Here is a 22,185-nt window from a genome sequence, read left to right as displayed (position 1 = left end):
TTGGAGTCAACGTGGGCCAGCATCCCTGTGGAACGCTTTCGACACCTTGTAGAGTCCATGCTTCGACGAGTTGAGGCTGGTTTGAGGGCAAAAGGGGGTGCAACTCAATATTAGGAAGGTGTTCTTAATGTTTTGTACACTCAGTGTACAGTCTCTTCTCAACATTACACTGTACACTTCAGGTCTACTGTTAGTCTGTATCTCTTCTCAACATTTACACTGTAGGTATACTGTTAAGCGCTTAGTATTTCATATGTACCTGTTAAATAACCTTATTGAAGTAATCATTGATTCATTATTAGTTCCACATTAGCAGGGTTCAGTCTAGTCCAGAAGAGCCGTTGTTATATTGTTTGTCTCGTGTTCCTCTTTCAGAGCAGCTAGTAAAAGTCCAGTAGTATTTATTATGGAACATTCTCCCACGAGAAGCTGTTCAACACAATGTTGACTCCACATTGACCATGTTAAAGTGACAATGTGGTCTGAACCTGAAGTTCACAGTTGTTGCTAAAGTAGTGCATCATTTGGCTTCACCACAGCTGTCTGTCAGAGAGAGTCAGAGAGTTCAGTTGGAAGCCCAGGTGGCTCCAGGTAATTGGGAGTCAGAGAGTTCAGTTGGAAGCCCAGGTGGCTCCAGGTAATTGGGAGTCAGAGAGTTCAGTTGGAAGCCCAGGTGGCTCCAGGTAATTGGGAGTTCTCTTTAACAATTGTATTTCCAAATAGAGGAAGAAAAGTGATCCATCCAGATTTCCAGGATGGGGAAGGCACTGTGGTGTAAAGACTTAGGCTACGTCTGAAATGACACCCTATTCCCTATACAGAGATGATATTATTCCCTATATAGAGATGATATTATTCCCCATATAGAGATGATATTATTCCCTAATCAGGGAATAGGGTGCCATTTTGGACCCTGACAGTAATATCTGTGTATCTGGTCTGCCATTGTTGTGGCAGATGGGTGTGTTTTCCAGAAGTTCATGGTCTTTGGGGTTGTGCGTCCTCTCTACAGATCTTCTCTGCATGGAAAAACTGAGGTTTTGTCCAATAATATTTTGTTTCCCTGGCCACTGAAAGACAAGAAAGAAAAAAAAAGGTATTTAGTTTCATATGGCTTGTATCTTTGTTATTTAGCTATTTAGATTCGTTGTTCATAGACATTAAGCTGGTATGCCATTATATACATCATCAAGTCCTTGAAATTGGGGAAATTCCAAATAATTGATATTCAATGAAAGACCCACAATTTTGTTTTACATTGAATTTGCTTAGTGACATGTCACCATCTGTGAGAATAGTTCCCAATGTTTTTAATGAGAGTGTCTGTCTGTCCTGGGGGGGGGCGGGGGCGGGGGGGGGGGTCTTACCAGGGGCCTCCTCAGTTTGAGCCCTCCTTTTTGTCTTTCTCTGCTTCCTGTGCCACTCCAGCCAACACCAAGGCTGCTGCTTCCTGTGCCACTCCAGCCAACACCAAGGCTGCTGCTTGCTGTGCCACCTCAGACACAACCACTGGAACACCTGGAAACAACACACACAGGAAATCAACGCCTGGCAGTCGTGTGTGAAGTTAACGTGTGACATTCCAACATGAAGGGTCTTACTTGTCATTGAACTATTACCATAGAACAACGACGAAGTAACAGAGAGCTTAGAGTCAACCTCTGTCTGTTACCAGAACATCTTGTTCAGCAGAGCTGATTGACGCCAAAGTGTTTCTTAAACATACGTGTATGTATGTCGGCTATAGGGTGTGGGACCAGCCCTGCAAACAGCATGCACCACAGAGAGAGAGAGAGAGATTTATGCAACTCCTGACAGTAGCATGTGCGACTGAAGGGGTGGGTCTCTCTCCCTCTCTCTCTCTCTGCCTAAAAAGGACAGTATGTTCTTTCTGTGTTTGTAGAGTGGAGGGGGCATTCAGACTGACTAGGAATCACTAGAGCTCTCTACTGCTCACTCTGCATGTCTGGTTTAATACTGACAGTTATCCAGATATTATATTTGTAATGTCATTGATCACCATTTACATCCAACAATCAACCCTTTATATAAAACGTGTAACTTTGGGACACTTTTCGCCGTCTGCCAAGTTTTGGTATGTGTTAACTATACAGTTACCCATAACCACAGGAATTGCATGTATGCCTACACACAGTGGGCTGCACAGTAGCATTGGTTTTCCTGGTAGTAAACATAAAGCAACAGAACTTTGGCCTCATAAAATGTTCCTGGGCAGCACTACATAGACGGGTTACCTATGGCTAAACATTGCCCTGAAACAGAGCACGGCTTTCCTCAGTGACTCGGGGGGAAATCTCTACATCTCTAAACAGACATGCTGGAGTTATCTTCACCCTCATTTAAACACTGGAAATAATAGAGTTAACTATCTGGTCTACTAAAAGTAACAGGGCTGATTCATGCTACAACTGTGATTGTGAATATTCTATTGTGATTGTGAAGATTCTATTGTGATTGTGAAGATTCTATTGTGAAGATTCTATTGTGATTGTGAAGATTCTATTGTGATTGTGAAGATTCTATTGTGAAGATTCTATTGTGATTGTGAAGATTCTATTGTGATTGTGAAGATTCTATTGTGAAGATTATATTGTGATTGTGAAGATTCTATTGTGATTGTGAAGATTCTATTGTGAAGATTCTATTGTATTTGTGAAGATTCTATTGTGATTGTGAAAATTCTATTGTGATTGTGAAGATTCTATTGTGATTGTGAAGATTCTATTGTGATTGTGAAGATTATATTGTGACTGTAGACATTTATGTATAGATAAAACTGTATATATATATATATATATATAAGACTGTAGAGATGTATGGTGGGGGGTCTGACATGCTTTGGCCAGAACAGCGAGGGAAATAACCGAATCTCAACTATTCCATGACAAGGGGCCGTGAGTAAACCTAAATGATCTAACTAAAATATACTGAAGGCTACTACGAGTCACTGAAGACAATAGACTCAATTCTCCTGTGCTCTCCCAACGGCCACGTCAAAATGTACAGTTCACTTACATTTTACATTTTTAGTCATTTAGCAGACGCTCTTATCCAGAGCGACTTACAGAAGCAATTAGGGTTAAGTGCCTTGCTCAAGGGCACATCGACAGATTTTTCACCTAGTCGGCTCGGGGATTAGAACCAGCGACCTTTCGGTTACTGGCACAACGCTCTTACCCACTACCCACGCTCTTACCCACTAAGCTACCTGCCGCCCCAGTTCACTTGACAAACATTTGCATCAGATCTGAGGAGTGAGGACATTAACATGTCTTATGTAATCCCAGGCAACAGTGCAGAAGTCTTATCTGGGTAATTCACAGAGCACAATGAGAGAGACAGAGGGGGAGAAAGAGAGAGAGAGAGAGAGGGGGGGGGAGAGAAAGAGGCCAGGGTTGTGGGTTCGTTTCCCACGGGGGGCCAGTATGAAAATGTATGCACTCACTAACTCGCTCTGGATAAGAGCGTCTGCTAAATGACTAAAATGTAAATGTTACGTCATGCCGAGAGAGAGAGAGAGAGAGAGAGAGAGAGAGAGAGAGAGAGAGAGAGAAGGAAAACAACATCCATCCTGTTTATCACTGGACCAACCAACAGAGACGTTTATATTGAAGTCTACATTAGAAGGTCTGTATTAAACATGATTAGTTGAATGGTTCAGTAGTTATCTGTGGAGGTTTGGGGTAAGGACTAGCTTTGAGGAGTTAGTGTGTTGGATACCTCCTCCTAGTAAGTGATTGTGTTGGATGCCTCTTGGTAACCAGTCAGTTAATGAGGCTGTGGAGACCTTGGGGGGGTATGCTATGCTTGTGAATATACCTTTCCCTATCTATAGACCCCACACCGTACAACAGTCTGAATAGAAAAAGAGATTTGGTGTTCTACCTCGTTTTACAACTCTGTGGGTGAGTAAATCTGTTCTGGTCTGCGTTGGTCAATCGGTCTCCTCTGATAAGGACCATTCAATAGTATCTTTTCCCTCTCAGCTTCCCTCTCAACTTGCTCACTATCTCTCCCCACATCGCCTCACATTTCATGCATGTTTGCAGAGATGTCTTCCCAGCTATTTGTGCCTGTGGCAGGGGAGGACCAACCATATTCTAGATGAGCCGGCTCCGGCAGGCTACAACGTAGACTCCGGCTGACTCACACCTTATTGACATCAGGAAAGACAGGTGTTTTAGGTAACATGTCAAATTAGTGAATCTATGAGCTGGAAGAACAATCATAACCTCCCTGGGGCTAATCAGGACTATAAAATGGCAGCCATTGCTCTGTGGAACTCCATTATCCATCCTGCACAACCAGTTAGTGTTGTGTGTTCTGAGATCAGATGTTAGCCCCACCACATTATCCATCCTGCACAACCAGTTAGTGCTGTGTGTTCTGAGATCAGATGTTAGCCCCACCACATTATCCATCCTGCACAACCAGTTAGTGTTGTGTGTCCTGAGATCAGATGTTACCCCCAGCACATTATTCATCCTGCACAACCAGTTAGTGTTGTGTGTTCTGAGATCAGATGTTAGCCCCACCACATCACAATGCAACGATCTGGGATATACAGGATAGTAAGACAGGGTTGACGTTTGATGACATTTGATGATGGTTTAAATAGGTAGAGTGATTGTGTCAGTGAGGATGAGGCGTTATAGGAGTACATACCATCAATCTCTGGGATTGAGATAGCTGGAGCAGGGGCGGATGGTGTTAGCTCTGGGGTAGGGGCTCGGGCGGCCGCAGGAGCAGGGGCGGCTGGTGTTAGCTCTGGGGTAGGGGCTGGGGCGGCCGCAGGAGCAGGGGCGGCTGGTGTTAGCTCTGGGGTAGGGGCTCGGGCGGCCGCAGGAGCAGGGGCGGCTGGTGTTAGCTCTGGGGTAAGGGCTCGGGCGGCCGCAGGAGCAGGGGCGGCTGGTGTTAGCTCTGGGGTAGGGGCTGGGGCGGCCGCAGGAGCAGGGGCGGCTGGTGTTAGCTCTGGGGTAGGGGCTGGTGTTAGCTCTGGGGTAGGGGCTGGTGTTAGCTCTGGGGTAGGGGCTGGTGTTAGCTCTGGGGTAGGGGCTGGTGTTAGCTCTGGGGTAGGGGCTGGTGTTAGCTCTGGGGTAGGGGCTGGTGTTAGCTCTGGGGTAGGGGCTGGTGTTAGCTCTGGGGTAGGGGCTGGTGTTAGCTCTGGGGTAGGGGCTGGTGTTAGCTCAGGGGTAGGGGCTGGTGTTAGCTCTGGGGTAGGGGCTGGTGTTAGCTCAGGGGCGGCTTCGGGAGCAGGGGCAGGTGTCTCTACTGCAGGCTCTGGGGCTAGAGCTGCCACCTCACCTGGGGCCTCTACTGGTCCTGGGGCCTCTACTGGTCCTGGGGCCTCTACTGGTCCAGGGGCCTCTACTGGTCCAGGGGCCTCTACTGGTCCAGGGGCCTCTACTGGTCCTGGGGCCTCTACTGGTCCTGGGGCCTCTACTGGTCCTGGGGCCTCTACTGGTCCTGGGGCCTCTACTGGTCCTGGGGCCTCTACTGCTACAGGGTCCTCCACAGCCACAGGGGTGGCTACTGGCTCTGCTTCAGGCTCAGCCGCAACAACAAGGTCAGTTATGGGGCCACTGGGTGCAGGGGCCTCCACAGCAGGGGCCCCCACAGCAGGGGCCCCCTCAGGGACAGCGGTCACAGGCTCAGCAGCAGGGGTCCCCTCAGGGACAGCGGTCACAGGCTCAGCAGCAGGGGTCCCCTCAGGGACAGCGGTCACAGGCTCAGCAGCAGGGGTTACTGGCTCTGGGACAGTTTCAGCCTCCTCAGTTGGGGCAGCTACCTCGACTGGGGCAACAACCTCAATGGGAGTAGCCACCTCAACTGCAGCTCCAGCTTCAACAACAGGGGCCTCCTCAGACACCACTGTCTTAGCAGGAGCCTCTGCCACAGGAGTGGCCTCAACTACGACAGGCTCAATAGGGGTCGCCACCTCCACTGGGGCCACAGCCTCTACCGGGGCCACAGCCTCTACCGGGGCCACAGCCTCTGAAGGGGCTTCAGGGGGAACCTCTGGCTCGGCTGCAGACAGCACCACCAGGAGCTGGTCCTCCTCCCATCCAGACCCCATGGTCTCCAGGGCCTCTGAGGCCATGATGACGGGTTCCTCAGAGTCTTCACAGCCCCCTGGCAGGAAGTCATCTGGCAGGGCACTCTGGACAGGAAGCTGCATCTGGTCAGCGATGGTCTCTGTGTCCTCCGAGATGTGACCATTCCTGACAACTGGAATAAACACAGAAAGACATGAGGTTAATGAGATAAATGTATTTCTAGGTTTAACCTGACATCTGAAACCAGATCCACCTGTAACATTCCTGATAAAATATATTTGCACAGCACTTTTCCCACTTTACTGAATTGCAAACATTGTTAACTAAGTTGAACTAATGAGGGATCTGATAGGTTGAATACCTGAAATTCAAGCCCTCATGACTGATCAGCATTGACGCTGGTGTGTCTGTGTTGTCATGAACCAATCTGGTTGTGTTTTAGTTAACCATCTTCAGACACATGCAGCACTCTGCCATAGTAACACCTAAAACATTCCGTAGCAACTCCTGCTAACCCAATCCATAATCTACTGCCACGGCCAACTAAAGAAAATATCATGCAACTGCCAGAGACAACAAGTTAAAGCTCATTAAGGAGACGCAAGGTTAACATGGTTAGTATTTATCTGAAACGTGGTTCGTATTTATCTGAAACGTGGTTCGTATTTATCTGAAACGTGGTTCGTATTTATCTGAAACGTGGTTCGTATTTATCTGAAACGTGGTTCGTATTTATCTGAAACGTGGTTCGTATTTATCTGAAACGTGGTTCGTATTTATCTGAAACGTGGTTCCTAATTATCTGAAACGTGGTTCGTATTTATCTGAAACGTGGTTCGTATTTATCTGAAACGTGGTTAGTATTTATCTGAAACGTGGTTAGTATTTATCTGAAACGTGGTTAGTATTTATCTGAAACGTGGTTAGTATTTATCTGAAACGTGGTTAGTATTCATCTGAAACGTGGTTAGTATTTATCTGAAACGTGGTTAGTAATTATCTGAAACGTGGTTAGTATTTATCTGAAACGTGGTTAGTATTTATCTGAAACGTGGTTCGTATTTATCTGAAACGTGGTTCGTATTTATCTGAAACGTGGTTCGTATTTTTCTGAAACAATCTATAACACAGTATATGGGCATCAATCTCCATTTTAACATGGGGTGGGGGTAAGCTATTCACCAAGGACCTGAAGTAATAATGCCCATAGTATTCACCAAGGACCTGAAGTAATAATGCCCATAGTATTCACCAAGGACCTGAAGTAATAATGCACATAGTATTCACCAAGGACCTGAAGTATGCATAGTATTCACCAAGGACCTGAAGTAATAATGCCCATAGTATTCACCAAGGACCTGAAGTAATAATGCACATAGTATTCACCAAGGACCTGAAGTAATAATGCCCATAGTATTCACCAACCTGAAGTCATAATGCCCATAGTATTCACAGGACCTGAGTATATGCCCATAGTATTCACCAAGGACCTGAAGTAATAATGCCCATAGTATTCACCAAGGACCTGAAGTAATAATGCCCATAGTATTCACCAAGGACCTGAAGTAATAATGCCCATAGTATTCACCAAGGACCTGAAGTCATAATGCCCATAGTATTCACCAAGGACCTGAAGTAATAATGCCCATAGTATTCCATACAGGGTAATACAAATGCACATGCTGCGGATCTAGCATCTAACATTCCATCTAAATCTATTACATGCTGAGACTGAACCACAACAGTACTGTCAGTCACAAAAGCACCTTTATATTAGTCAAATAACTACAGGATTCCACATGGAAAACGTGCTGTAGATGTAATGGATTCAAATACAGATTGCTGCATTTAAAACAAATCAATCTACAGAACATATAACATCATTGATAGTTTAATGAATGTATCACACTCCATCAATATAATTGAGGTTTGCAAATGAGCGGTTCACTATGTGTGCCGCTGCAGCAGATGCCAGAGGTCAGAGGTCAGAGATGTCAAATGTACCATTTGCTGTCAAAGGTGACACTCACTCTTCAGGTCCCTGTGATGTTAATCAACCCATGTGCTGTGAACAGTGGAGCCGTTTTCACTTTGTATTCAAATAATTTGGTTGTTGGAGTCATCCTGAAGTATTTAACTGCTGTTGAAAATATGACTGAACAGAAGTGGCCCTTGGTAAGAGTCTCAGTTGGTTTGACTCAGCAGTGAGAGAAAACCAATCAGACTGCAGAACGTTACAGATGAAAAGCTCATCCTCCATTTCCGGGGCTGAAAAATGTGATTTATTGAAAGCAACCCTGTGGTTTTCTCTGAGCCCTGAGGACTAGGTTCACCTTCCGCCCCTCGGTATGAAACTGGATGGGGAAGTGTATATGAATGATACAGACTAGATGGGGACATATCCGTCCAGGGGCAGGCTGCTAGACAGCTGGGAAACACACAACAGATAGTCTGTTAGCCTGGTCCCAGATCTGTTTGTGTTGAATAGCCCACTTCAAGGGTGTTTCAAAATACAACGATTTACCATAAGAGTCGGCAAGACAGCACAACCAGATCTGGAACCAGTCTGTCTGCAAAACAGTTCAGGAAATCTGTTTCTTAGACTGATCACACCATTCCTATTATTTAATCCATGTCACCGTTAACTCCCCTGATGTAAACAGAGCATTGTTTCATGCATGACATCAACCAAATGATCAAATTAGACGCTCCCGCTTCCCGGTTTGGTATGACTGTCGTAGCCCCTAAAGACCAGGGAGCAATGACTGGAAAGGAATGTGATGAGCTAGCACAAAATAGGAACTAACCAGGCCAATGGAAGACAAGCAAACAGAGAGGGAGAGATTTGGAGGTCTACAAAGTCTCTCAACAGTAAGTTATGGGGTGATGTGATGAGGAGTTACGGGGTGATGAGGAGTTATGGGGTGATGTGATGAGGAGTTATGGGGTGCTGTGATGAGGAGTTATGGGGTGCTGTGATGAGGAGTTATGGGGTGATGTGATGAGGAGTTATGGGGTGATGAGGAGTTATGGGGTGCTGTGATGAGGAGTTATGAGGTGATGTGATGAGGAGTTATGGGGTGATGTGATGAGGAGTTATGGGGTGATGAGGAGTTATGGGGTGATGTGCTAAGGAGTTATGGGGTGATGTGCTGAGGAGTTATAGGGTGATGTGATGAGGAGTTATGAGGTGATGAGGAGTTATGGGGTGATGTGATGAGGAGTTATGGGGTGATGAGGAGTTATGGGGTGATGTGATGAGGAGATATGGGGTGATGAGGAGTTATGGGGTGATGTGATGAGGAGTTATGGGGTGATGAGGAGTTATGAGGTGATGTGATGAGGAGTTATGGGGTGATGAGGAGTTATGGGGTGATGTGATGAGGAGTTATGGGGTGATGTGATGAGGAGTTATGGGGTGATGAGAGGAGTTATGGGGTGATGTGATGAGGAGTTATGGGGTGATGAGGAGTTATGGGGTGATGTGATGAGGAGTTATGGGGTGATGTGATGAGGAGTTATGGGGTGATGTGATGAGGAGTTATGGGGTGATGAGGAGTTATGGGGTGATGTGATGAGTAGTTATGGGGTGATGTGATGAGGAGTTATGGGGTGATGTGATGAGGAGTTATGGGGTGATGAGGAGTTATGGGGTGATGTGATGAGTTATGGGGTGATGAGGAGTTATGGGGTGATGTGATGAGGAGTTATGGGGTGATGTGATGAGGAGTTATGGGGTGATGAGGAGTTATGGGGTGATGAGGAGTTATGGGGTGATGAGGAGTTATGGGGTGATGAGGAGTTATGGGGTGATGAGGAGTTATGGGGTGATGTGATGAGGAGTTATGGGGTGATGTGATGAGGAGTTATGGGGTGATGTGATGAGGAGTTATGGGGTGATGAGGAGTTATGGGGTGATGTGATGAGGAGTTATGGGGTGATGTGATGAGGAGTTATGGGGTGATGTGATGAGGAGTTATGGGGTGATGTGCTGAGGAGTTATGGGGTGATGTGATGAGGAGTTATGGGGTGATGAGGAGTTATGGGGTGATGTGATGAGGAGTTATGAGGTGATGAGGAGTTATGGGGTGATGTGATGAGGAGTTATGGGGTGATGAGGAGTTATGGGGTGATGTGATGAGGAGTTGTGGGGTGATGAGGAGTTATGGGGTGATGTGATGAGGAGTTATGGGGTGATGAGGAGTTATGGGGTGATGTGATGAGGAGTTATGGGGTTGATGAGGAGTTATGGGGTGATGTGATGAGGAGTTATGGGGTGATGAGGAGTTATGGGGTGATGTGATGAGGAGTTATGGGGTGATGAGGAGTTATGGGGTGATGTGATGAGGAGTTATGGGGTGATGAGGAGTTATGGGGTGATGTGATGAGGAGTTATGGGGTGATGTGATGAGGAGTTATGGGGTGATGAGGAGTTATGGGGTGATGAGATGAGGAGTTATGGGGGTGATGAGGAGTTATGGGGTGATGTGATGAGGAGTTATGGGGTGATGAGGAGTTATGGGGTGATGTGATGAGGAGTTATGGGGTGATGAGGAGTTGTGGGGTGATGAGGAGTTATGGGGTGATGTGATGAGGAGTTATGGGGTGATGAGGAGTTATGGGGTGATGTGATGAGGAGTTATGGGGTGATGAGGAGTTATGGGGTGATGTGATGAGGAGTTATGGGGTGATGAGGAGTTATGGGGTGATGTGATGAGGAGTTATGGGGTGATGTGATGAGGAGTTATGGGGTGATGTGATGAGGAGTTATGGGGTGATGAGGAGTTATGGGGTGATGAGGAGTTATGGGGTGATGTGATGAGGAGTTATGGGGTGATGTGATGAGGAGTTATGGGGTGATGAGGAGTTATGGGGTGATGTGATGAGGAGTTATGGGGTGATGATGAGGAGTTATGGGGTGATGTGATGAGGAGTTATGGGGTGATGAGGAGTTATGGGGTGATGTGATGAGGAGTTATGGGGTGATGAGGAGTTATGGGGTGATGTGATGAGGAGTTATGGGGTGTGATGAGGAGTTATGGGGTGATGTGATGAGGAGTTATGGGGTGATGAGGAGTTATGGGGTGATGTGATGAGGAGTTATGGGGTGATGTGATGAGGAGTTATGGGGTGATGTGATGAGGAGTAATGGGGTGATGAGGAGTTATGGGGTGATGTGATGAGGAGATATGGGGTGATGTGATGAGGAGTTATGGGGTGATGTGCTGAGGAGTTATGGGGTGATGAGGAGTTATGGGGTGATGAGGAGTTATGGGGTGATGTGATGAGGAAATAGAGTTGTGATGTTTCCTTTCGTTGTAGCCCTACAGGAAGCCTGTTATGTAATAGTACGTATTATGAGGAGAAAAACAGAGTTGCAAAAATGCTGTGTTGGTTGGTTTAACTTCAGGGGGAGGGGGGTTCATTGGTTGGTTTAACTTCACACCTGGGTGATATTACACTCCTCTCTCACCTTGCTAGCGTATCGATATCACGTGGCCTTGCTAGCAACTCCAGGGCTGAATATTACACTTACAGTTGTACAGCCAGCTAGATCTCAGGGATAGGACAGCTGTTGTCTGTAGCTGGCTGGCTGGTGGGACAGAGACAGACAGAGACAGAGCCCCTCTTGGCATGGATCACTTGTGTGTCAACATGATTACCATCCAAAGATGACAGAGATCCCAGTCAAAACAGCTAGTGAGGCCCTGGACAGAGGGAGCTGGGGGATGGGACCCAGTGGGACCACTGTGGTATTGGCTGGTATACAGCTGGTGAGACAGTGCTGTTAGATGGGACAGATCACTACCACGCAGTGCCACATGTACAGAGGAGTAGCATGGTACAATAAGACATGTCAGAGGTGACGTCAGCCTCTGGGACCAAGACAGAGAATCTCCAGGTGACCTGGCTGGCTAGCTGGATGGCACTACAACAACACCCTGAAACAGACAGACACAGACACACTGCTAGAGATGGCACTACAACAACACCCTGAAACAGACAGACACTGCTAGAGATGGCCCTACAACAACACCCTGAAACAGACAGACACACTGCTAGAGATGGCACTACAACAACACCCTGAAACAGACAGACACATTGCTAGAGATGGCCCTACAACAACACCCTGAAACAGACAGACACACTGCTAGAGATGGCACTACAACAACACCCTGAAACAGACAGACACACTGCTAGAGATGGCCCTACAACAACACCCTGAAACAGACAGACACACTGCTAGAGATGGCACTACAACAACACCCTGAAACAGACAGACACACTGCTAGAGATGGCCCTACAACAACACCCTGAAACAGACAGACACACTGCTAGAGATGGCCCTACAACAACACCCTGAAACAGACAGACACTGCTAGAGATGGCCCTACAACAACACCCTGAAACAGACAGACACACTGCTAGAGATGGCCCTACAACAACACCCTGAAACAGACAGACACTGCTAGAGATGGCCCTACAACAACACCCTGAAACAGACAGACACACTGCTAGAGATGGCCCTACAACAACACCCTGAAACAGACAGACACACTGCTAGAGATGGCACTACAACAACACCCTGAAACAGACAGACACACTGCTAGAGATGGCCCTACAACAACACCCTGAAACAGACAGACACACTGCTAGAGATGGCCCTACAACAACACCCTGAAACAGACAGACACTGCTAGAGATGGCCCTACAACAACACCCTGAAACAGACAGACACACTGCTAGAGATGGCCCTACAACAACACCCTGAAACAGACAGACACTGCTAGAGATGGCCCTACAACAACACCCTGAAACAGACAGACACTGCTACAGATGGCCCTACAACAGCACCCTGAAACAGACAGACACTGCTAGAGATGGCCCTACAACAACACCCTGAAACAGACAGACACTGCTAGAGATGGCCCTACAACAACACCCTGAAACAGATAGACACACTGCTAGAGATGACCCTACAACAACACCCTGAAACAGACAGACACTGCTAGAGATGGCCCTACAACAACACCCTGAAACAGATAGACACATTGCTAGAGATGGCCCTACATCAACACCCTGAAACAGACAGACACTGCTAGAGATGGCCCTACAACAACACCCTGAAACAGACAGACACACTGCTAGAGATGGCCCTACAACAACACCCTGAAACAGACAGACACACTGCTAGAGATGGCCCTACAACAACACCCTGAAACAGACAGACACACTGCTAGAGATGGCCCTACAACAACACCCTGAAACAGACAGACACACTGCTAGAGATGGCCCTACAACAACACCCTGAAACAGACAGACACTGCTAGAGATGGCCCTACAACAACACCCTGAAACAGACAGACACACTGCTAGAGATGGCACTACAACAACACCCTGAAACAGACAGACACACTGCTAGAGATGGCCCTACAACACCCTGAAACAGACAGACACACTGCTAGAGATGGCCCTACAACAACACCCTGAAACAGACAGACACACTGCTAGAGATGGCCCTACAACAACACCCTGAAACAGACAGACACTGCTAGAGATGGCCCTACAACAACACCCTGAAACAGACAGACACACTGCTAGAGATGGCACTACAACAACACCCTGAAACAGACAGACACACTGCTAGAGATGGCCCTACAACACCCTGAAACAGACAGACACTGCTAGAGATGGCCCTACAACAACACCCTGAAACAGACAGACACACTGCTAGAGATGGCACTACAACAACACCCTGAAACAGACAGACACACTGCTAGAGATGGCCCTACAACACCCTGAAACAGACAGACACACTGCTAGAGATGGCCCTACAACAACACCCTGAAACAGACAGACACACTGCTAGAGATGGCCCTACAACAACACCCTGAAACAGACAGACACACTGCTAGAGATGGCCCTACAACAACACCCTGAAACAGACAGACACACTGCTAGAGATGGCACTACAACAACACCCTGAGACAGACAGACACACTGCTAGAGATGGCCCTACAACACCCTGAAACAGACAGACACACTGCTAGAGATGGCCCTACAACAACACCCTGAAACAGACAGACACACTGCTAGAGATGGCACTACAACAACACCCTGAAACAGACAGACACACTGCTAGAGATGGCCCTACAACAACACCCTGAACATTAGATTTCCATGTAACAACATGTATAAAGACATACTGATGGTCAGGCTGCAACAACAGGGCAGTGAGTACACAGTGTGAGTGTATGTTAAACGATGACATAATGCCCTCAGCTGTGCCTGGTCCTGGAGTGTGGAAGCCATGTGGCAGGACCAGAGCCAGGCAGGCCCCATGAATGGACAATATGGCCCCTGTGTCAGCCAGGCCTCTCTGTGGGTAGCAGGGTTTCCAGGTTGTGACAAAAAGCAAAAGCAAAAAGAAAAGCTATGAATCAAACTGTTTCTGGTCAGGAGAAAAAATATATATAAATCCTTCGTAAGCGGTGCGTGAGTTTCAAGTTTGGGGAAGCGTACAATTTACCCTACCATTTCTACCTTTCAGCCAGTTATGATTTTCATATGCGCAGTTTTGTGGAACAGTTATATATCAATAATAATGTTTTAGTTTCTCAATCATTGTCACGTGGTTAATCATAAAAATCTGAATTAAAAATGATACAAATTGAAAAGTTCAAATTCAACTAATGCGAGAGCACCAGCCTCAGCCATATGGACACATTGATGCACCGTGATAATAATGTAATATGCCATTTGGCTCTGGGGGGAGTTAGGGGTGGTATGGCTCTGGGGGAGTTAGGGGTGGTCTCTAGTATGGCTCTGGGGGAGTTAGGGGTGGTATGGCTCTGGGGGAGTTAGGGTGGTCATGGCTCTGGGGAGTTAGGGGTGGTATGGCTCTGGGGAGTTAGGGGTGGTCTCTAGTATGGCTCTGGGGAGTTAGGGGTGGTATGGCTCTGGGGAGTTAGGGGTGGTCCTAGTATGGCTCTGGGGGGAGTTAGGGGTGGTATGGCTCTGGGGGAGTTAGGGGGTGGTATGGCTCTGGGGGGAGTTAGGGGTGGTATGGCTCTGGGGAGTTAGGGGGTAGAGTATGGCTCTGGGGAGTTAGGGGGTGGTATGGCTCTGGGGAGTTAGGGGGTATGGCTCTGGGGAGTTAGGGGTGGTATGGCTCTGGGGGAGTTAGGGATGGTATGGCTCTGGGGGAGTTAGGGGTAGGTATGGCTTGGGGGAGTTAGGGGTGGTATGGCTCTGGGGGAGTTAGGGGGGTTGCCTAGTATGGCTCTGGGGGAGTTAGGGTGGTATGGCTCTGGGGGAGTTAGGGGTGGTATGGCTCTGGGGGAGTTAGGGGTGGTATGGCTCTGGGGGAGTTAGGGGTGGTATGGCTCTGGGGGAGTTAGGGGTGGTATGTAGATGGCTCTGGGGAGTTAGGGGTAGTATGGCTCTGGGGGAGTTAGGGGTGGTCTCAGTATGGCTCTGGGGGAGTTAGGGGTGGTATGGCTCTGGGGGAGTTAGGGGTGGTATGGCTCTGGGGAGTTAGGGGTGGTATGGCTCTTGGGAGTTAGGGGTGGTATGTAGTGGCTCTGGGGGAGTTAGGGGTGGTATGGCTCTGGGGGAGTTAGGGGTGGTATGTAGTATGGCTCTGGGGAGTTAGGGGTGGTATGGCTCTGGGGGAGTTAGGGGGTGGTATGGCTCTGGGGGAGTTAGGGGTGGTATGGCTCTGGGGGGAGTTAGGGGTGGTTGTGGTATGGCTCTGGGGGAGTTAGGGGTGGTCTCATATGGCTCTGGGGGAGTTAGGGGTGGTATGGCTCTGGGGGAGTTAGGGGTGGTATGTAGTATGGCTCTGGGGGAGTTAGGGGTTGGTATGGCTCTGGGGAGTTAGGGGTGGTATGGCTCTGGGGGAGTTAGGGGTGGTATGGCTCTGGGGAGTTAGGGGTGGTATGGCTCTGGGGAGTTAGGGGTGGTAGTGGCTCTCGGGGGAGTAGGGTGGTATGGCTCTTCGGGGGAGTTAGGGGTGGTATGGCTCTGGGGAGTTAGGGGTGGTATGGCTCTGGGGAGTTAGGGGTGGTATGGCTCTGGGGGAGTTAGGGGTGGTATGGCTCTGGGGGAGTTAGGGGTGGTATGGCTCTGGGGGAGTTAGGGGTGGTATGGCTCTGGGGGAGTTAGGGGTGGTATGGCTCTGGGGGAGTTAGGGGTGGTATGTAGTATGGCTCTGGGGGAGTTAGGGGTGGTATGTAGTATGGCTCTGGGGAGTTAGGGGTGGTATGGCTCTGGGGGAGTTAGGGGTGGTCTTAGTATGGCTCTGGGGAGTTAGGGGTGGTATGGCTCTGGGGAGTTAGGGGTGGTATGTAGTATGGCTCTGGGGAGTTAGGGGGTGGTATGGCTCTTGGGGGAGTTAGGGGTGGTATGGCTCTGGGGGAGTTAGGGGTGGTATGGCCTCTGGGGAGTTAGGGGTGGTATGTAGTATGGCTCTGGGGAGTTAGGGGTGGTATGTAGTATGGCTCTGGGGGAGTTAGGGGTGGTATGGCTCTGGGGGAGTTAGGGGTGGTATGGCTCTGGGGGGAGTTAGGGGTGGTATGTAGTATGGCTCTGGGGGAAGTTAGGGGTGGTCTCTAGTATGGCTCAGGGGAGTTAGGGGTGGTATGGCTCTGGGGGAGTTAGGGGTGGTATGGCTTTAGTGTAGTATGGCTCTGGGGAGTTAGGGTGGATGGTCTGGGAGTTAGGTGATGGCTCTGGGGGAGTTAGGGTGGTATGGCTCTGGGGGAGTTAGGGGTGGTGTGAGTATGGCTCTGGGGAGTTAGGGTGTGGCTCTGGGGAGTTAGGGGTGGTATGGCTCTGGGGAGTTAGGGGTATGGCTCTGGGGGGTTAGGGGTGGTCTCTAGTATGGCTCTGGGGGGTTAGGGGTGGTATGGCTCTGGGGAGTTAGGGGTGGTATGGCTCTGGGGAGTTAGGGGTTTTATGTAGTATGGCTCTGGGGAGTTAGGGGTGGTATGGCTCTGGGGGAGTTAGGGGTGGTATGGCTCTGGGGGGAGTTAGGGGTGGTATGTAGTATGGCTCTGGGGGAGTTAGGGGTGGTATGGCTCTGGGGGAGTTAGGGGTGGTATGGCTCTGGGGGAGTTAGGGGTGGTATGGCTCTGGGGGAGTTAGGGGTGGTATGGCTCTGGGGGAGTTAGGGGTGGTCTCTAGTATGGCTCTGGGGGGGAGTTAGGGTTGTCTTAGTATGGCTCTGGGGGAGTTAGGGGTGGTATGGCTCTGGGGGAGTTAGGGGTGGTATGTAGTATGGCTCTGGGGGAGTTAGGGGTGGTCTCTAGTATGGCTCTGGGGGGTTAGGGGTGGTATGGTTCTGGGGAGTTAGGGGTATGGCTCTGGGGGAGTTAGGGTGGTATGGCTCTGGGGGGGTTAGGGGTGGTATGTAGTATGGCTCTGGGGGAAGTTAGGGGTGGTCTCTAGTATGGCTCTGGGGGGAGTTAGGGGTGGTATGGCTCTGGGGGAGTTAGGGGTGGTATGGCTCTGGGGGGAGTTAGGGGTGGTATGTAGTTTATGGCTCTGGGGAGTTAGGGGTGGTATGGCTCTGGGGGAGTTAGGGGTGGTATGGCTCTGGGGAGTTAGGGGTGGTATGGCTCTGGGGGAGTTAGGGTGGTATGGCTCTGGGGAGTTAGGGGTGGTATGGCTCTGGGGGAGTGGGTGGTATGGCTCTGGGGGAGTTAGGGGTGGTATGGCTCTGGGGGAGTTAGGGGTGGTATGGCTCTGGGGGGAGTTAGGGGTGGTATATGGCTCTGGGGAGTTAGGGGTGGTATGGTTCTGGGGGAGTTAGGGGTGGTATGGCTCTGGGGGAGTTAGGGGTGGTATGGCTCTGGGGGAGTTAGGGGTGGTATGTAGTATGGCTCTGGGGGAGTTAGGGGTGGTATGGCTCTGGGGGAGTTAGGGGTGGTATGGCTCTGGGGGAGTTAGGGGTGGTATGTAGTATGGCTCTGGGGGAGTTAGGGGTGGTATGGCTCTGGGGGAGTTAGGGGTGGTATGTAGTATGGCTTTGGGGGAGTTAGGGTGGTATGGCTCTGGGGAGTTAGGGGTGGTTGTAGTATGGCTCTGGGGGAGTTAGGGGTGGTATGGCTCTGGGGGAGTTAGGGGTGGTATGTAGTATGGCTCGGGGGAGTTAGGGGTGGTATGGCTCTGGGGGAGTTAGGGGTGGTATGGCTCTGGGGGAGTTAGGGGTGGTATGGCTCTAGGGGAGTTAGGGGTGGTATGGCTCTGGGGGAGTTAGGGGTGGTATGGCTCTGGGGGAGTTAGGGGTGGTATGGCTCTGGGGGAGTTAGGGGTGGTATGGCTCTGGGGGGAGTTAGGGGTGGTATGGCTCTGGGGGGGAGTTAGGGGTGGTATGGCTCTGGGGGAGTTAGGGGTGGTCTCTAGTATGGCTCTGGGGGAGTTAGGGGTGGTCTCTAGTATGGCTCTGGGGGAGTTAGGGGTGGTATGGTTCTGGGGGAGTTAGGGGTGGTCTCTAGTATGGCTCTGGGGGAGTTAGGGGTGGTATGGCTCTGGGGGAGTTAGGGGTGGTATGGTTCTGGGGAGTTAGGGGTGGTATGGTTCTGGGGGAGTTAGGGGTGGTATGGCTCTGGGGGAGTTAGGGTTGTAGTATGGCTCTGGGGGAGTTAGGGGTGGTATGGCTCTGGGGGAGTTAGGGGTGGTATGTAGTATGGCTCTGGGGGAGTTAGGGGTGGTATGAGTTGGCTCTGGGGGAGTTAGGGGTGGTATGGCTCTGGGGAGTTAGGGGTGGTATGGCTCTGGGGGAGTTAGGGGTGGTATGTAGTATGGCTCTGGGGAGTTAGGGGTGGTATGTAGTATGGCTCTGGGGGGAGTTAGGGTGGTATGTAGTATGGCTCTGGGGAGTTAGGGGTAGTATGGCTCTGGGGGAGTTAGGGGTGGTATGTAGTATGGCTCTGGGGGAGTTAGGGGTGGTATGGCTCTGGGGGAGTTAGGGGTGGTATGTAGTATGGCTCTGGGGGAGTTAGGGGTGGTATGGCTCTGGGGGAGTTAGGGGTGGTATGTAGTATGGCTCTGGGGGGAGTTAGGGGTGGTATGGCTCTGGGGGAGTTAGGGGTGGTATGGCTCTGGGGGAGTTAGGGGTGGTATGGGGTGGTATTTCTAAGAAGCCGTCACCACTCAATTCAATTGAAAGGGGCTTTATTGGCATAGGAAACGTGTTGACATTACCAAAGCAAGTGAAATAAACAATCAACAGAAGTGAGAAGGTAAATATTGCACTAAAAAAGGTTTTAAAAAGATAAAGACGTTTTTAAGTGTTATATTAGCAGCTATATGTTTTATCAATGTGCAAATAGTTGTAGTATGAATAGTGGGGGAAGATACATAAACAGATAAATATGGGTTGTATTTATAATGGTGTTTGATCTTCACTGGTTGCCCTTTTCTCATGGCAACAGGTCACAAATCTTGCTGCTGTGATGGCACACTGCGGTATTTCACCTAACAGATATATATGGGAGTTTATCAATGTTTGTTGTGTTTAACAATTATTTGTGGGTCTGTGTAATCTGTGGGAAATATGTGTCTCTAATATGGTCATACATTTGGCAGGAGGTTAGGAAGTGCAGCTCAGTTTCCACCTCATTTTGTGGGCAGTGTGCACATAGCCTGTCTTCACTTGAGAGTCAGGTCTGCCTACGGCGGCCTTTCTCAATAGCAAGGCTATGCTCACTGAGTCTGTACAGTCAAGGATTTCCTTAATTTTGGGTCAGTCACAGTGGTCAGGTATTCTGCCACTGTGTATTCTCTGTTTAGGGCCAGGTAGCATTCCAATTTGCTCTGTTTATTGGTTGATTCTTTCCAATGTGTCAAGTAATTATATTTTTGTTTTCTTATAATTTGGTTGGGTCTAATTGTGTTGCTGTCCTGGGGCTCTGTGGGGTCTGTTTGTGTTTGTGAACAGAGCCCCAGGACCAGCTGGCTGAGGGGACTCTTCTCCAGGTTCATCTCTCTGTAGGTGAGGGCTTTGTGATGGAATGTGTGGGCATCACTTCCTTTTAGGTGGTTGTAGAATTTAACAGCTCTTTTCTAGATTTTGATCATTAGCGGGTATAGTCCTAATTGTGCTCTGCATGATTTGTTTGGGGTTTGTCGTTGTACACAAAGTATATTTTTGCAGAATTCTGCATGCAGAGTCTCAATTGGGTGTTTGTCCCATTTTGTGAATTCTTGGTTGGTGAGTGGACCTCATACTTCACAACCATAGAGGGCAATGTGTTCGATAACTGATTGAAGTATTTACACAGTACAGGCTAATTGACAGGTTGGGTCAGAACCCTATAGCCTCAGGGATATGACACAGTCCAGGCCGTGCCACAGCAGAATCACAGCTAACTAACGGGTTGGGTCAGAACCCTATAGCCTCAGGGTGCAGATGTGCTGCCAACAATGCAATGTTTTCAACAGCAGTTTGATCAGAGCAGCATGGGCTCTCTGACTGGCAACATGTACATGTCCAGGGAACATAATGTACTGTAATATAGACATGAGGACGTGAGCACCTGTGGTCTTCCACTCCATAGGGGCATGAGGAGGTGAGCACCTGTGGTCTTCCACTCCATAGGGGGAGAAAGAAGCGGATAGGAAAGAGCTGATTGTTTTGTTCTGGTTTTTACATATTTTAACTAATGGAAAGATAAGCTACTAATGCATTATTTTTTTACATTTAAGTCATTTAGCAGACGCTCTTATCCAGAGCGACTTACAGTTAGTGCATACATTATTTTTTATACCCCCCGTGGGAATCGAACCCACAACCTTGGCGTTGCAAACACCATGCTCTACCAACTGAGCTACATCCCTGCCGGCCATTCCCTCCCCTACCCTGGACGACGCTGGGCCAATTGTGCGCCGTCGCATGGGTCTCCCGGTCGCAGCCGGCTACGACAGAGCCTGGATTATCATTGGCTGTGGTTAGTCAAAAGATAAAAACTGATCAGTAAATGTAACACCAGATACTGATCATAATAAAGCTTTCTGCTATAATCACAATGTAACACCAGATACTGATCATAATAAAGCTTTCTGCTATAATCACAATGTAACACCAGATACTGATCATAATAAAGCTTTCTGCTATGATCACAATGTAACACCAGATACTGATCATAATAAAGCTTTCTGCTATAATCACAATGTAACACCAGATACTGATCATAATAAAGCTTTCTGCTATAATCACAATGTAACACCAGATACTGATCATAATAAAGCTTTCTGCTATGATCACAATGTAACACCAGATACTGATCATAATAAAGCTTTCTGCTATAATCACAATGTAACACCAGATACTGATCATAATAAAGCTTTCTGCTATAATCACAATGTAACACCAGATACTGATCATAATAAAGCTTTCTGCTATAATCACAATGTAACACCAGATACTGATCATAATAAAGCTTTCTGCTATGATCACAATGTAACACCATGGTAAAAAAAAAAACAAGACAATATCAATGCACATAACACACCTTCTGCAGTGTGAGAATATAATCTAATCGCAAAAACAAAACGCTAATTTTGCCAAAACTTTAAAGAAGTGTCACTGTCAACTGATCCTGACATAAATGTACTCACCAAATGTGTCTCCATTGGCCTCCTCGGGTTTTGTCCCCGGTCTCTTCTCCTGATCGACAGTCTGTGCGCTGGACGAAGAACACCCCATGGTGAAGAAGAGATGGATGAAAATAAAATATGGAAAGAAGATTGACACTAAAAGCGAATGGTCGATGCTCTGTCAACTCAGACAGCGACTGGCTGGGTAAAACATGCACAGAACAGCAAGGTGGTTGTCTATGAGGAGTAACTGGAGACCATTATTCCCTGTTGTCTGTCTGCCCTGTCTGTTTATGAATGGTCAGTCGCCCTCATGCCCTGGACAACGGACTGTTGTGCTCTGCACACTAACCACGCGTAAGGCACTGTCTGGATAAAATGAAGACCCTCAACTGTGCTCTCTCTCTCTCTTTCCATTAGGGAAGTGGTTTAGACAAGAGCATGTTGATCAACTCCGCCCCCTACCCTCTCCTTCAGAAGAGCCCATTCTCTGAAAATCCACCTG

The 22,185-nt window shown here is 48.6% G+C and overlaps 1 protein-coding gene across 1 annotated transcript; it reads right to left on the bottom strand.

Moving 5' to 3' along the window:
- Nucleotides 1–384: 384 nt before the first annotated feature.
- Nucleotides 385–22,052, bottom strand: LOC121555783 (skin secretory protein xP2-like). The gene is made up of 4 exons (XM_041869620.2): nucleotides 21,702–22,052; nucleotides 5,326–6,249; nucleotides 1,368–1,518; nucleotides 385–1,070 (listed from the first exon to the last, which is right to left on the bottom strand). The coding sequence occupies exons 1-3, from the start codon at nucleotides 21,787–21,789 to the stop codon at nucleotides 1,379–1,381; spliced, it is 1,152 nt and encodes a 383-aa protein (XP_041725554.2). The 5' UTR covers nucleotides 21,790–22,052; the 3' UTR covers nucleotides 385–1,070; nucleotides 1,368–1,378.
- Between the last annotated feature and the right edge of the window lie 133 nt (nucleotides 22,053–22,185).

This window comes from Coregonus clupeaformis, chromosome 18, assembly GCF_020615455.1.
Source record: "Coregonus clupeaformis isolate EN_2021a chromosome 18, ASM2061545v1, whole genome shotgun sequence".
Classification (NCBI taxonomy): Eukaryota; Metazoa; Chordata; class Actinopteri; order Salmoniformes; family Salmonidae; genus Coregonus; species Coregonus clupeaformis.
This window is presented reverse-complemented; position numbering and strand designations above follow the sequence as displayed.

Coding starts and splice junctions, on each gene's coding strand:
- LOC121555783 (XM_041869620.2), bottom strand. CDS start 21,789: ATGGGGTGTTCTTCGTCCAGCGCACAGACTGTCGATCAGGAGAAGAGA. Junction 6,250..21,701: donor GGCCAATGGAGACACATTTG/GTGAGTACATTT, acceptor TGTTTATTCCAG/TTGTCAGGAATGGTCACATC. Junction 1,519..5,325: donor AGGACCAGTAGAGGCCCCAG/GTGAGGTGGCAG, acceptor TGTTGTTTCCAG/GTGTTCCAGTGGTTGTGTCT.